The 13,887-nt window shown below is 39.8% G+C and overlaps 1 protein-coding gene and 1 long non-coding RNA gene across 3 annotated transcripts in view; one reads left to right on the top strand and one right to left on the bottom strand.

The window, feature by feature from the left end:
• The window catches only part of ikbkb (inhibitor of nuclear factor kappa B kinase subunit beta), a 56,685-nt gene that overhangs the window by 13,045 nt on the left and 29,753 nt on the right, over positions 1–13,887 (bottom strand). Inside the window, exons 15-22 of one of the 2 annotated variants that reach the window (XM_088335749.1) lie at positions 12,001–12,062; positions 11,619–11,719; positions 11,502–11,551; positions 9,694–9,793; positions 5,941–6,088; positions 5,762–5,859; positions 2,455–2,548; positions 953–1,044 (exon numbers count right to left, since the gene is read on the bottom strand). In XM_088335749.1, the coding sequence (XP_088191875.1) occupies positions 985–1,044; positions 2,455–2,548; positions 5,762–5,859; positions 5,941–6,088; positions 9,694–9,793; positions 11,502–11,551; positions 11,619–11,719; positions 12,001–12,062 (713 nt within the window). In that variant the 3' untranslated portion in view covers positions 953–984. Of the gene's footprint in view, positions 1–830; positions 1,045–2,454; positions 2,549–5,761; positions 5,860–5,940; positions 6,089–9,693; positions 9,794–11,501; positions 11,552–11,618; positions 11,720–12,000; positions 12,063–13,887 lie in introns of those variants that run through there. The other variant, XM_088335748.1, reaches the window with a different exon arrangement.
• On the top strand, positions 3,011–12,728 carry LOC148365435 (uncharacterized). The gene is made up of 3 exons (XR_015850485.1): positions 3,011–3,228; positions 10,616–10,701; positions 12,575–12,728. It is a non-coding gene; the product is annotated as an uncharacterized LOC148365435 (long non-coding RNA).

The following is a 13,887-nucleotide window of genomic DNA, read 5'->3' as shown; positions in this document are numbered from 1 at the left end:
AATGTCTCAATTTTGACTGATTTTTATTTAATCTGTGGAATAAAAAAATGGTAATACTGTACTCGTGTTGTACATCTTTAAAAAAAAAACATAAAAAGGGTTTCCTTTGATCAATCACTGCCATCCCATTTAAAATGGATTTTCTACAACATACTTTTATACAACAATGGAAGACATTTGAATGAACGTAGACCCCCAGGATACCGCATGAATCTGTTTTGAGGTTGCTATCGCAGAGGGAAATTGCCGAAATTGCGGGTATAGAAACCTATAGTTTTAGCTTTAGCTATTAGTTTGATATTGAGGTTCCGAACCCCCCTGTACCCATGATAAAAAATGAAATTGTAAATACTCCTTATGACTAATACATGATTAAATAACAATATAAAATAACATAACATGAAATGTTATTTACTTTTGGTGTGATTGAGCTGGTATAGTGGAGTAGTGGGTGGATGCAGTACATGGGGGATTCAATTGAAAAATATTGTTAAAACTTTCACTTGAACTGATTATCATGTCCACTAAAGGCTCTAGGTCAGGGCCATGCAATTTAGCGATGCTGATCGCAACCTATGAGTCCTTAGTTATTATGTTGTTAGTTGTCACTTTAGCATCACTGCAAGCATTGGGACCCATAGCGAATGAATACAGTAAAAATGAAATACAGTACTGTATTGCCAACACGGAGTCTTTATGAAGAGATTCTAAACTGAATGAAGAGAGAATGGGAATGTGGGAGGTAGTTCAGCTAATAGCGTATTGGCATTTTTATACCATGACGCAAACTAATGGCAAACAAAAAGTCTACATGACTCGTCAAACGCAGCGACAGGGCAATGTTTAAATTTCTTAATTTGTTGATAGAGTATAGTGGGGAAAATGCTGCAAAAAGGGTTGAAAAAACATCATAAGGCGGGGTCACCATATCCAGGGGGTCTACTGTACACACAGATATTCAAGGTGGCGGAATCAAATTCAAATTCAGGAAAGGTCCCTGGAGAAATTGTTGCTCCCTTGTAGCCACGTCCATTCCCTTAACATCTGGAACACAAATATTTGCGTGAGAACCATTGACTTTCATTTGTCTTTGGAAATATAGTGCCTAGCGAAAGTATTGGCCCCCCCAAAATGTTGCCTTACTTCAGGCTTCAAACTCTGAGCTTAAAAAAATGAAAATATTTGCTAGGAATCAACATCACATGAGACACAATCGTGAAGTGAAACCAAATTATTTTCACATTTTATATTTACAACGGAAATAACAAAAATTAAGGGTTGCAAAAATATTGCTGCCTTGTTCTCTTAGCTCAAGTTAAGTCAAGTCATCCTTGTATAGCCCTTTATCACAAGGAGTATCAAAGGGCTGCACAGACCACATATAATGGTCTACAGGCTATTATTACACCATCCACTGATCTAAAACCTACATGAGGGCAAGGAAAAACACAAAACCTCAACATGAGGTAAATGAAGAAACCTTGAGAAGGAACTGCACATGAGGTAATTCCCCTTCCAGGATGACTAGGCTGCAACAGATGTTGCAATAAAAATGATACACCGATATTGTCAACATGAAATATAGGTCATTCATAAGCTATATAATATAAGTGTGTTTTAAGCCTAAATCTAAACAGTTCCACTGAGATTACAAATTGAATCTCAGGGGGTACTTTAGGGAAACGTCGGTTGCTACAATGTGCTGCGACAGCCAACCAACTACAGATATTCCCTGATGACTTCTTAATTATCAAATGTCGACCTGAAAGACTAACAATGAAAAACAAAGTTAATTAAGACTCAGTTAAATGCTCCTGCTCTGCGACGGACTCAGAGGTCTGTGAAAGTAGTGGAGAACGGACAGCATTATGAAGACAAAAGAACACACCAGGGAAGTCCAAGATAAAGTTACGGAAAAATTGAAAGCACAAGTGGGATACAAGAAAATTCCGCAACATCTCCTAGAGCACTGTGCGAGCAATAATGGAGAGAGTATAAAACCACTACAAACCTAGCCAGATCTAGTCGTCCTGCTAAACCTTCAGCACAAACAACATTGAATGTGCTGCAGCCATACACATCTGAGCATAAGTCAAAGAAAACACTTTTCTGAAAGAAGACCATGAAAAGCCCTGTTTGGCATTTGTAAGAAGCCACATAAGAAGACGCAAATAAGATAACAATGAGCAAATATTTTGTTTCAAGATGTGCCAAACTTCTAGAGACATAACCAAAAAGACTGTGATCGCAGCAAAAGGAGATAGTACAAAGTAATAACTCCATATAAAATGTTGATAAACTTGGTTTCTTTTTACGATTCTGTCTCACGTGTTGATTCTTGGAAAATATTTTGAATTGTTTTATCATTAAATTTGAAGCCTAAACTAGGGCACTTTGTCGAAAAGTTTACAGGGGGGCAATACTTTTGCAAGGCACAATGAATCAGGCTCCTACCTCCATGCTGCTCTCAGACTCCTGGATGGTGTCCTGTAGCAATCGCTGGAGTCGACTCTCAAAGGTTCTACTGTCCTCCATTAGAGACTCGTCCCTGCTTGGACACCAATAACAATTAAATTCTCAAAAAAACTGGTCTTAAATGTAGCGTATCTATTTGTGTAAAAGGCTTAGTTCTTTATTAAAAATCGGTAATCTACTTTTCTCATCTCAAACTAAGATTTGGAAGTCACAGGAGATGTTGAACATGTGTGGAAATAATTACATTTATTTATTGACAACATAAACTATGGACACAATGACAAAATCAGTTTTACAATATATTTAACGCTCCCCTACTTACGACCATCCGACTTACGAAAAACGGTAGATACGAACATTTTTTTCGGGATGTGGAAAAATATCCACACGTTGCTGTAAGTAAGATTTTGTATTGTGTGCACCTTTTTGCGGGTAGAGGACATTACTGGAGTGCTTCTTTCAGCCGCTACCAACGTGTGGCGCTGTGAGAGGTCACCCAGCATCCACCCCCGAAGAAGAAATACGGATTCTACTTTCTAGTTTGCGTGTAAACATTCTATCCTGTTTTATTGTTCAATATCTCGAGCAATATGGTTGGTGTAAAGTGTAAAGGAGAGGTGAGCAGTTTCATTTAAAACGAAAGTGGAATATGGAAACTTGTTGCTGTTGAGAAAATGGTTGGATCGTTTTTTTTCGGCCACCTTTTACCACGGAGGAGGAAGTCACCTAACTCTTGAAGCTCATCTTCCAAAAGTAAGTTAAACTTGACTTTATTTATCTTTATAGAGCATATTATTTATGAAAACAATACATCTTACTGATACTAGCCTTAAACATACTTATATAAACCTTAAACATACAAAATATACCCATGAAGCAACTTAAGAACAAATTCAACTTTGTTCATAAGTAGGGCAGCATCTGTATCTAATGCGCTCCAATTCATTATCAGATACACCAAAGATTTGTTTCCCTCATCATGCTTTTTTTGCATTTATTGATATCTATCAGGGCCACTTTCTGTTTTCTCCATTTTCTACCATTTGTCTCTGGTACTGTGTGACAATGAGATATAATCTAATGCCTTTTAACTCATCATTTGTACCACTGGTTGTCTAGTGCATTAATATCAAACATGAGCTCTGCGGGCCATATCAGTAAGGTAAAGGCGATGGATGGAAATCCATATAGGTCGGCACACACAGGACTGAATCCTGTCAACAACGAAGGTTACTTTAACAACATCATAAGTGTCCTGTGTTTTATTTTCTTTTTTTTAATTTTCCTCATTTTTTCTTTCTTTTTGTATTTGTCTTGCTGTCAGTCACCCCTCCCGAGGGATATGATCAGGGTAGATAGAAAGATCTTTGGGGAATGTCGCACGCTATGATGTGCGACTTTGTAACACTATATGATGTGTTGTTGAAGTCGAGTGGTTAAGGTGATGGACTAGAAACTCCTTGTAATTTTCGCACAGGTTTGAATCATGCTAACAATGAAGGTCCTGTTTTTATTGCCTGGTTAGTTCTTTAGGGAACGTCAGATGCTATAACTTGCTACAATAGAGGGCGTTTCGCAAATTTCCTAGTGTTGTGGTCCAGTGCTTTAGGCGATGGACTGTACTGTATATCCATTGGGGTATGCTCTCACAAAGTCAAGTCCTGTCTACAACAAAGGTTATGCTTATAACCTTGTTAGTTCTTCTGGGAACGTCAGATGCTATAATTTGCTTGGATAGGAGACAAGATTCAACATTCTGTGTTGTTGTGGCCTAACGATTGAGGTGGTGGACTTGAAATGCATTGTGATCTCCCTGTGCAGGTTTGAATCATGTCAAAAACCAAGGTTCTTTTTAAAGCCTCGTTAGTACTTTAGGGAACGCTATAATGTGCTACGACAGAGGGCGGGATCTGAGTTGCTGTGTTGTTGTGGCCGGCTGGTTAAGGTGGTGAACTAAAACTTCATAGGTTCGGATGCTGGTAACAGCAAAGGTTCTCTTTCAATAGCCTTATTAGTTCTTTGGGGAACATCGAATCCCATCTTGTGCTATTATAGGAGGTTGATTGAAGTTGGTGTGTTGTTGTGGCTGAGTTGTTAAGGCGATGGACATGAAATTCGTTCGAATGTTGCTAACGAACAAGGTCTTCTTTTTATAGTCTTGTTAGTTCTTTAGGAAACGTCGGATGCTATAATGTGCTACGGTAGGTGGCGGGGTTATTGAGGTTATTGAGGACATGCGGCGCAGAAAATAGATGGATGCTAAAGCGATGCTAGCAGCTAAACAAAAGCATGCCACCAAAGCGATGCGATTCGCAGACAACAGCTAAAAGCTGTGTCCACAATCCCACTAAGTGGGTGGACGAAGTTGTGTGGCACTGGCATTATCTTCTAAATTTAGCATTTACTACTAAAGTGATGCTAGTGGCTAGAGCAAAGCTAGCCACAAGAAGCTATTTTCTAATGCAGCTCCCAACTTGGTCATCAATTTTAGTTCTAGTGGTAAAAATGTGAAACTGGTATTAGCTCAGAAATTGTTAAGAAATAACTGCTAAAGTGATGCTAGTGGCTAAAGTGAAGCAAGCAACCAAGGTCAGGCTATTGGCTAGAGCGACTAGCGCTGTGCCTACATTCGCATTATCGATGATTATTGTCTGCGACACTGACAATAACTACAAAATTATTTCAAATTTACTGCTAAAGGGATGCTAGTAGCTGAAGTGAAGCTAACCACCAAATCCAGGCTATTTGCTAGTGTGGCTAGCAGTCATGTCTACAAGCCATCATTAGCAGTTAAGGTCGTTGACACAGGTATTAGTTCCTAAATTATTTAGAATTTACTGCTAAAAGGATGCTAGCGGCTAAAGCTAAGCTAGCTACCGAAGCGATGCTAGAATTGTGGACACAGGCTAAAAGCAGTGTCCACAATTCTAAAGAGTCTGGCACTGGCATTAGCTTCTACGTTATTAAGCATTTGCTACTAAAGTGATGCTGGTGGCTTAAGTGAAGCTAGCCGTCAAAGCGTGGTTATTTGGTAATGTGGCTAGCGGCCATGTCCACAATTCTAGCATAAGTAGTTATTGTCTGTGATACTGGAATTCGCTTCTTAATTACTTAGCATCACCTTCTAAAGTGGTGCTTGTGGCTAAACTAAAGCTAGTCGCCAAAGTGAGGTTATTTGGTGATGCAGCCAGCGACTTTAATCACATGAGCGTGCCGTTGTTATAACTTGAGGTTGGAGTATGAGATTTTCCCAAGAATTTTACACAATTTATTGAAATATACGTACAACTGTTGTAAACTGTGTTGAGGAGTCATCAGCGGCGGCACCGAAGAAGGTGCTCGAGATCCCTCTGGACTCCCGCTAACCGGACTCTGAACCTTACTCTAAAAGGAAGTCATGGAAATAACCGAGTTAGGGAAAAAAAATCACATCAGTGATTAGTAGATAAGCAAACATTTCCTTACGCAGGCTACTTTAAGGAGGTTCCACAGCTCCCTTTGGCGCTTCTCTTGCAGACCCATCAGGACTTGCTCGCTCTCTGCCATCTCTTGCACCACACCTTCCACTTTGGGGAGCAGCTCCATGACGCGTTGGCGGCAAAGGCCTGTCTTACTGCCGGGGAGAATCAAGCAAAATCGTTTGGTGGAATCAAAATGATTCCTGGCAAAGTAACAATCATGCTAAGAAGAAATCATTCGAAAATTCTTAACAGAAAATACAAAGACTATTCTTTCTGGATGAGGAGCAGTGATTCTTCTACAAACTAAATTGGCAACTAAATCTTTGCAATTAGTTTTTTCAGAACTTCTTTCAATTTACATTAAAAAAAGAAAGGCTGTAAAACCAAATGGTATACTCATTGTTAACAGGAATGTAAGCTACGTTGGAAACAAAAAACTTTAACCACTCAACCTTACAAATATCATAGCACATCATAGCATCCTTGATTATCGGAAGAATTTGTATCTGCGAGCGGAGACCCCAATGAACTTCTAGCCTATTGCCTTAACCACTCAGCCACAACAACACAGAGCTATAAATACTGTCCATATTTTCGAAAAACTAACGAGGTCATATATGACGTTAAACGCCAAACTGTAGGGCGGCGCCATTGGACGCAACCCCATCGGAAGTTATGTTATTCAGTTTCGGTTTCTTGTAAACAAAGCGAATCATTTGGATGGCACCATGTCTCTGCGAATAAAATGGGAACGCGGTTGTTCTACTTTGACTGGAGGTGGCGTGAAATCCTGCACCCCGATATACAGCGTGCATGGGAAGACAGTTTGCCGATCTGGCCAAGTATACCGTACAGTAAGATTTGCTCTTACTTTGTGGAGTTTGTTGCAATCGACGTAAAAGCAATGGAAAACGTTAAAGCCTCCGAACTGTACCAGTATTGCAACAGGTGCAAATTCAGATGCACCGTCTAAGCCTTTTTGTTAAAGCTAACGTCGAGTGTTTGAACAATTCTCCGCATAGCGCAGGGGTTTTGCTCAACAGAAATGAAGCTGTGAAAACAGCTGGTTGCATTCCCCAAAGTACTACCAAGATTATAAAACAAAAGTAAACCTTGAATGCTGTCAGAATTCGAACCTACAAGAGGACCTCACAATGGATTTTAACTCTATCGCCTTAACCACTCAGCCACAACAACATATATTAGTATTATCTGCCTCTTTTGTAAAATATTTTGGCATCTGATGTTCCCCCAAATACTACCAAGAATATTAAACAAGAAGAAACCTTCTTTGTTGGCAGGATTCAGACCTGCGAGGGGAGACCCCAATGGATTTCTAGTCCATCGCCTTGACCACAACAAAATATATCGGTGTAATCAGGCTCTGTTGTAAAACACTATAACGTCTGATGTTCCTCAAGTACCAAATAGGCGATAAAATAAGAACAAGTACTTGTGATGGCAGGAATCAAACCTGCGAGGGGAGACCCCAATGTATTTCAAGTCCATCGCCTTAACCATTCGGCCACTAAAACATATATCAGTAGTATCAGCCTCTTTTGTAAAATATGGTAGCGTATGATGTATCCCCAAATACTACCAAGAATATATAACAAGAAGAAACCTTCGATGCTGGCAGGATTCTGAACTGCGAGGGGAGACCCCAATGGATTTCCAGTCCATCGCCTTAACCACTCGGCCACAACAAAATGTATCAGTGGTATCAGCCTCTTTTGTAAAATAAGGTAGCGTCTGATGTACCCCCAAATACTACCAAGAATATATAACAAGAGAAAAACTTCATTGTTGGCAGAATTCGGACCGACGAGGGGAGACCACAATGAATTTCTAGTCCATCGCCTTAACCACTCGGCCACAACAACATATGTCAGTAACATCAGCCCTGTTTGTAAAATATGGTAGCGTCTGATGTATCCCCAAATACTACCATGAATATATAACAAGAAGAAAACTTAATTATTGGCAGGATTTCGAACCTGCGAGGAGAGAACCCAATAGATTACTAGTCCATCGCCTTAACCACTCGGCCACAACAACATGTATCAGTGGTATCAGCCTCTTTTGTAAAATATGGTAGCGTTTGATGTACCCCCAAATACTACAAAGAATATAAAACAAGAGGAAACCTTCGTTGTTGGCAGGAATCAAACCTGCAAAGGGAAACCCCAACGGATTTCTAGTCCATCGCCTTAAACACTCAGCCACAACAACATGTATCAGTAATATCAGCCTCTTTTGTGAAATATGGTAGCGTCTGATGTATCCCCCAAAAGTACCAAGAATATATAACAAGAAGAAACCTTCGATGTCGACAGGATTCGGACCTGCAAGGGGAGACCCCAATGGATTTCTAGTCCATCGCCTTAAAATTATGACTCACAACACGTGGTAAGCTTTCTCTCCTGGCTTTGATCTCTTTGATCTCCAGCAAAACTAACATAAAATGCGACAGATACAAAATTAAAATGAATCCAAACAGCTTGCCAACATCATTTTTCCCTATCCTTGTATTCCGTTACTCCCCAAGCCTGCACAAAATTTAATAATTTTATTCATATTTAGTTTATTTTGTCTTTTATTAGCATATTTGTTATTGGAGTAATCCAAAAGAAATTGAAAGTAATCAAGTTAAAGTAACCCCACCCAACACTGCTCCTGTCGTAGCTCATTGGAGCGTCTGATGTTCCCCAAAGTACCAACAAGGCGATAAAATAAGAGGAAATCTTTGTTTCTGGCATGATTCAAACCTGTGAGGGGAGACCCCAATGGATTTCTAATCCATCGCCTTAACCACTCGGCCACAACAATATATAATCATTGTTATCAGCCTCTCTTCTAGAACATTGTAGCCTCAGATGTTCCCCAAAGTACTCCCAAAAATACAAAACAAGAGGAACCCTTCGTAGTTGGCAGGATTCGGACCTGCGAGGGGAGACCCCAATGGATTTCAAGTCCATCGCCTTAACAAAAATATATAACCGTATTTATTTGCCTCTGTTCTAGAACGTTGTAGCGACTGATGTTCCCTAAGTACCAAATAGACTATAAAATAAGAGGAAATCCTTGTGATGGCAGGATTCTAACCTGCGAGGGGAGACCCCAATGGATTTCATGTCCATCGCCCTAACCACTCAGCCACAAAAAAATATATCTGTAAAACATTGTAGTGTCTGTACTACCAAGAATACAAAACAAGAGGAAACCTTCATTGTTGGCAGGATTCAGACCAGCGAGGGGAGACCCCAATGGATTTTTAGTCCAAATTTCAACAACTGTCCCCTGCCGTAGCACATTGACGGTTCCAAAAGTACCAACAAGGCATCATCGTTGTTTATAGAATTCAAACCTCAGAAGATAGACCCTAATTAAATTGTTGTCCATCGTGTCAACCACTCCCCCACAACAACACACAGTCTCAGATATCGTTGTTCAACATTGTAGCTTCTGATGTTCCATTATGTACAACAAGGCTACAAAACAAACCTTCGTTGTTGGCAGGAAGAATTTCTGTGATGGGAGTCCCCAATGAATAATAAGTCATTTGCCTTAACCACTCGTCCACAAGAACACAGGAAGTATGCCTCCTGTCGTAGCATGTGAGGGTTCCTTTAAACACTCGAACCCCACAACACCAATGAAGCAAATCATAGGATCCAACGTTCCCTAAAGTACTTGAGTATCAATGGTAAAACATGTTCTAAGACATTATTTTCATGGGTATAAAACGTGGGAGTACCTGAGATGTGTGTAAAAATCTCTCAGCTTCCTCTCGTAGAACTGCACCGCTTGTAGCACCAACCGCAGGATGTCTTGACCATCTCCAGAACAACGTTGCTCTTTAAGAAACCAGTAAATGATAACTTTCATGAAGAGGGAAAAAGATCTAAAGTACATGAGTCCCCGCTTTATTTTGGCTTCACTTAATTGTATTGAAAAACTTTTTTTTCAGCCCCTCTTTACTGCATTTTCCCTATTATAAGACGTCAACTACAAAAAATCCTCTGCATCACCAAAAACGTACACATTTCAAACCTTTTGGCATTGCTGCATAAGAGTTTACATTTGTAAAATGCCTTTTTGCTATTGGATTGCGTCACCATAAAAAATTGAACATGCTATTGGCTGAATTAACTTCCACAATGCCTTTCTCTTCATTTAATTCAGAATCTTGCGTGCTTCATAAAGAGTATGCGAGTCAGCAATTCAATACTAGATTTTGTGTACTCAATTTACTTGCCATGATCCCAAAGCTTGCAGTGATATAAAGGGAAAAGAAAAACATGATAACCATAGAAACAAATTTAAGAATAAATACCAAAAAAGGCGCATGCATCGCTATCCTCGCTAAGTTGCACGACAGTAACCAATGGGGGATCAAGACAATATTTAAAAATACTGCAGCGATTAAGGAAGGACATCTCCCAAAGGCTTTACAGTCCCTGTTTTAAAATCCATTCTAATTTGAATCTGCCATCTCCATCCCCCTTTCCATTTACCTGATACCCTACTATACCAGCTCAAATCAAGTCACAGCATAGGTAATAACATAAAATTTTTACTTTACATGTATATTTAATGGTTTTTAATCATGTTCACATGTTACACATAAGTAAGACTTCCTATATCCATCCATTTTCTACACCGTTCTTTCTCACTAGGGTCGTGGGAGTGCTGGAGAGCACCGCAGCTAAGTTTGGGCAGTGGGCAGGGGACACCCTGAACTGGTTGCCAGCACACAGTAGAGGTAAGATCTTGGACCCGAACCCTGAATTTGAATAGGTCAAATGTCAATCATTAATACTGGCCGTGGCCGGGCTTCTCTCTCTTGCCATTTTCTTTTTTTCTTCATGGAGGATTTGCTCAGCATGCAAGAAATTATTTGGATGATTACTTTTCACTTCTACTTGAGTGATATTATTTTGAAGCAACTGTACTTTTACTTGAGTAACACTCTTTGGCGCTACATCACACGCTTGATATCAGTGACCCAGCCCGAAGTAAACCTGAAACTGCATTTCACCGCTGCACATACTTCAGCTGAAGAAAGCACTTTGGCACTGAAATGTAACGACAAGGTTTTCCATCAGAACAAGTCTATCGCGCCATTGGGGTTTCCCCTCAATGTCCGTCCGAGTCGAGTCAGGCTAGATTTTTTAAGTCTGATCTTACCTCTTATTCACAGAGACACACACTCATACCTAGGGACAATTTGGATTAACCAAATAACCTTCCATGCATGTTTTTGTAATGAAGGAGAAACCCCGTGCAGGCACAGCGGAAACCAGGCAAACTACACAGGAAGGCTGGCAGCTGGTTTTGAACCTGTGACCTCAAAATGCACCGCACACCACTCAACTGTCGTGCCATCTTTACTATTTTCTAGTTTGTAATTTTATTTTATCTTGGGTATCTGGGGTTTGGAATGCGTTACTAATGATCAAATGTTTCCAACCCCAACTATAACAGCAATTTCACTTTGCAATTTCAGCCTCAGAAGGGATTCATGTCACATCCTGGGGTCTAATGAATGTGCAGAATTCCAACCTTTGGGTTTCTCTCTCAACTTGCGCAGCATCTCCATGGCCTTCCCTTCCCTAAAGGAAAAAAAACAATCAAGTTTTAATTTTGGTATGATTAGTACCTCAGTGACAAATCACCCACAGTGTGTCCAGAGCTTCTCCGCTCCTCCATGGCTGACGCTGGACATCCAGGATGTCTTGTTGCAAGTGCATCATTTCCTCTTCAAGTTCGCTCACTTTGGGCTGTTAAAACAAAGTCCAATAAGCCTTGCGCACACTGGAGAGAAGAAGTTTGCTTTTGGCATCAATATCAAGCAATTTCAAGCACTTCCCCCCTAATTCAAGCATATCCCTGACCTTAAAAGTACAACATTACAACTCAAGCGTTTTAAAGGATTTCAAACACCCGAACAAACCCTGCAAAGGCCAAAGACGCCAAATCCCCCTTACGATTGGTGCCAGTTGTGCGCTGGCCTTAGAAAGCAAGGAGACACAAATGTACAAAAAAAAGTACAGTTTTGTACCTGGCCACAACTGCTGGCAGTCTGCTCCATTTCTCTCCAAACTCCAAGTAGTTTCTCTGAAGCTAGACCACAAAAACAAAAGTATGGTGTAAAAATCATACATCTTCAAATATGATTCTCTCTCTCTCTCTCTCTCTCTCTCTCTCTCTCTCTCTCTCTCTCTCTCTCTCTCTCTCTCTCTCTCTCTCTCTCTCTCTCTCTCTATACATTTTTATTTATTTATTTACTTTTTCATGATCAAAGATGCATGACATTAATGGTGTGAATATAAATGTGCAAAAATATTACTATATGATATCATATTTTTCACAATCTGCGAGTCTTGCTTATCTGTATGTTCTCTTTCTCTGCAACTATCTTGATCTCTTGTTCTCTCTTGCCTGGCTTTACAATATTTAGTCACTCATTTTCTAGTTCTATTTTCCACCCCACACCTGGTGTCATTTGTCCTGATTACCCTCTAATGACACCTTTCCCTCTTCACTATTGAAACACTTTGTTTCCTTGGCTTGATGTTAAATCTTGTCTTCATGTAACGTCCCAAGCACTCTTGTCCCTGTGTTTTGTCATTCAGGTGTACCGAACCCTTGCCCGCCCTTCCGGATTGCGAGTGCTGCCTAATGAAATCTTGGACTGTCCCCTCGCCATTTGGACCCTTCGCCTGTACCCTCAGACATGATTATCGCCTAGCTACTTGACTTGTGTAAACCCTCTGTAATAATTGACCTCTGTCCCAATAAATGACATCTGTTTGCTTTACTAAGCCATATTTCTGCACCTTGCTTCAGCACCACCCCGAGTGGGTTCCTGACATTATTGTTATTATTATTATTATTATTATTATTATTATTTCTATTATTGTATATTTTATAAATTACACATTTTCTCCTAAAATTTAAAAGAGGAAGCACCTAAATCATTCAGTGCCATTGACGGATACAGACGTCAAACATTTGAACACATTCTCTACCATTGACTGTTAAAGACGTCAATGACAAATTTTCCATTGAATGAGTGAAAAAAAAAACTACAAATATGTTTTTTAATAATTAAAGACTGATTAAATGTATGACATGTGTTAAATTTAAGAAAAACAACTAGAAACACTGTATTTTTAGTAAGAACACACTGAAATAGAAGGTTTTTATTCTCGCCAGAATTGTTTTCACATCGTCACATTCTTGCGGACAAGTGTAGGACGGGCATCTTAGCTGGAAAACAGCTGGGAAGATAGCATGAAGCCCCACCTGGTCCCAGGTCAAATTTGACCATAATATAAAAAACTATATATTGTATTTAACACATTTTTAATAGGAAGTCAAGGCGTTTCCAAAAGTGGCCCATTTAGAGTCGAACTGTTGACAGCTCTAAAACCTTTGCAACCGTGTATTTTACTTTGGGCAATTTTTAGTCAATCACTGACTGTGCACACTTGTGAATGATAATCGCGCATACAAATTAATCCCGATTGCTTTACGCACGTTTATTTTGGGCTCTGATTTGAATGCACAACGTAAATATGCATGTATTTATGTTGGGAATTTCATCAACTAACATATGTGTCAATTGTCAATTAAATCGGTCACTACTGGCTGAACATCTCTGAAGCCGAAGTAAGTCATGCAGGCTGTGGACCGTGTAAAAAAGCTTGCACTTGGTCGAGAGTGATGTCAATCGAAAGGTCAGGGGCTTACAGCTATATTGAAAAAAACATATGAGCTTGTTTCCTTGTAAATGGGAATGAAAGGGTACAACAAACAGAATAGAACAAGGATCGTCAAACAATGTAAGAATGCCTTTAGGCGGATTTTTTTTTTAAATCTGTCAGCATTATCGTATGTTTTACACTGAATAATTCTGTCATGATTATTGATTCGCCACCCCTCC

Source organism: Urocampus carinirostris, chromosome 5 (assembly GCF_059441175.1).
Source record: "Urocampus carinirostris isolate Australia breed hairy pipefish chromosome 5, RoL_Ucar_1.0, whole genome shotgun sequence".
In the NCBI taxonomy this organism is placed as follows: domain Eukaryota; kingdom Metazoa; phylum Chordata; class Actinopteri; order Syngnathiformes; family Syngnathidae; genus Urocampus; species Urocampus carinirostris.
Note: the sequence above shows the minus strand (reverse complement) of the source record. Positions and strands in the feature narration are given on the sequence as shown.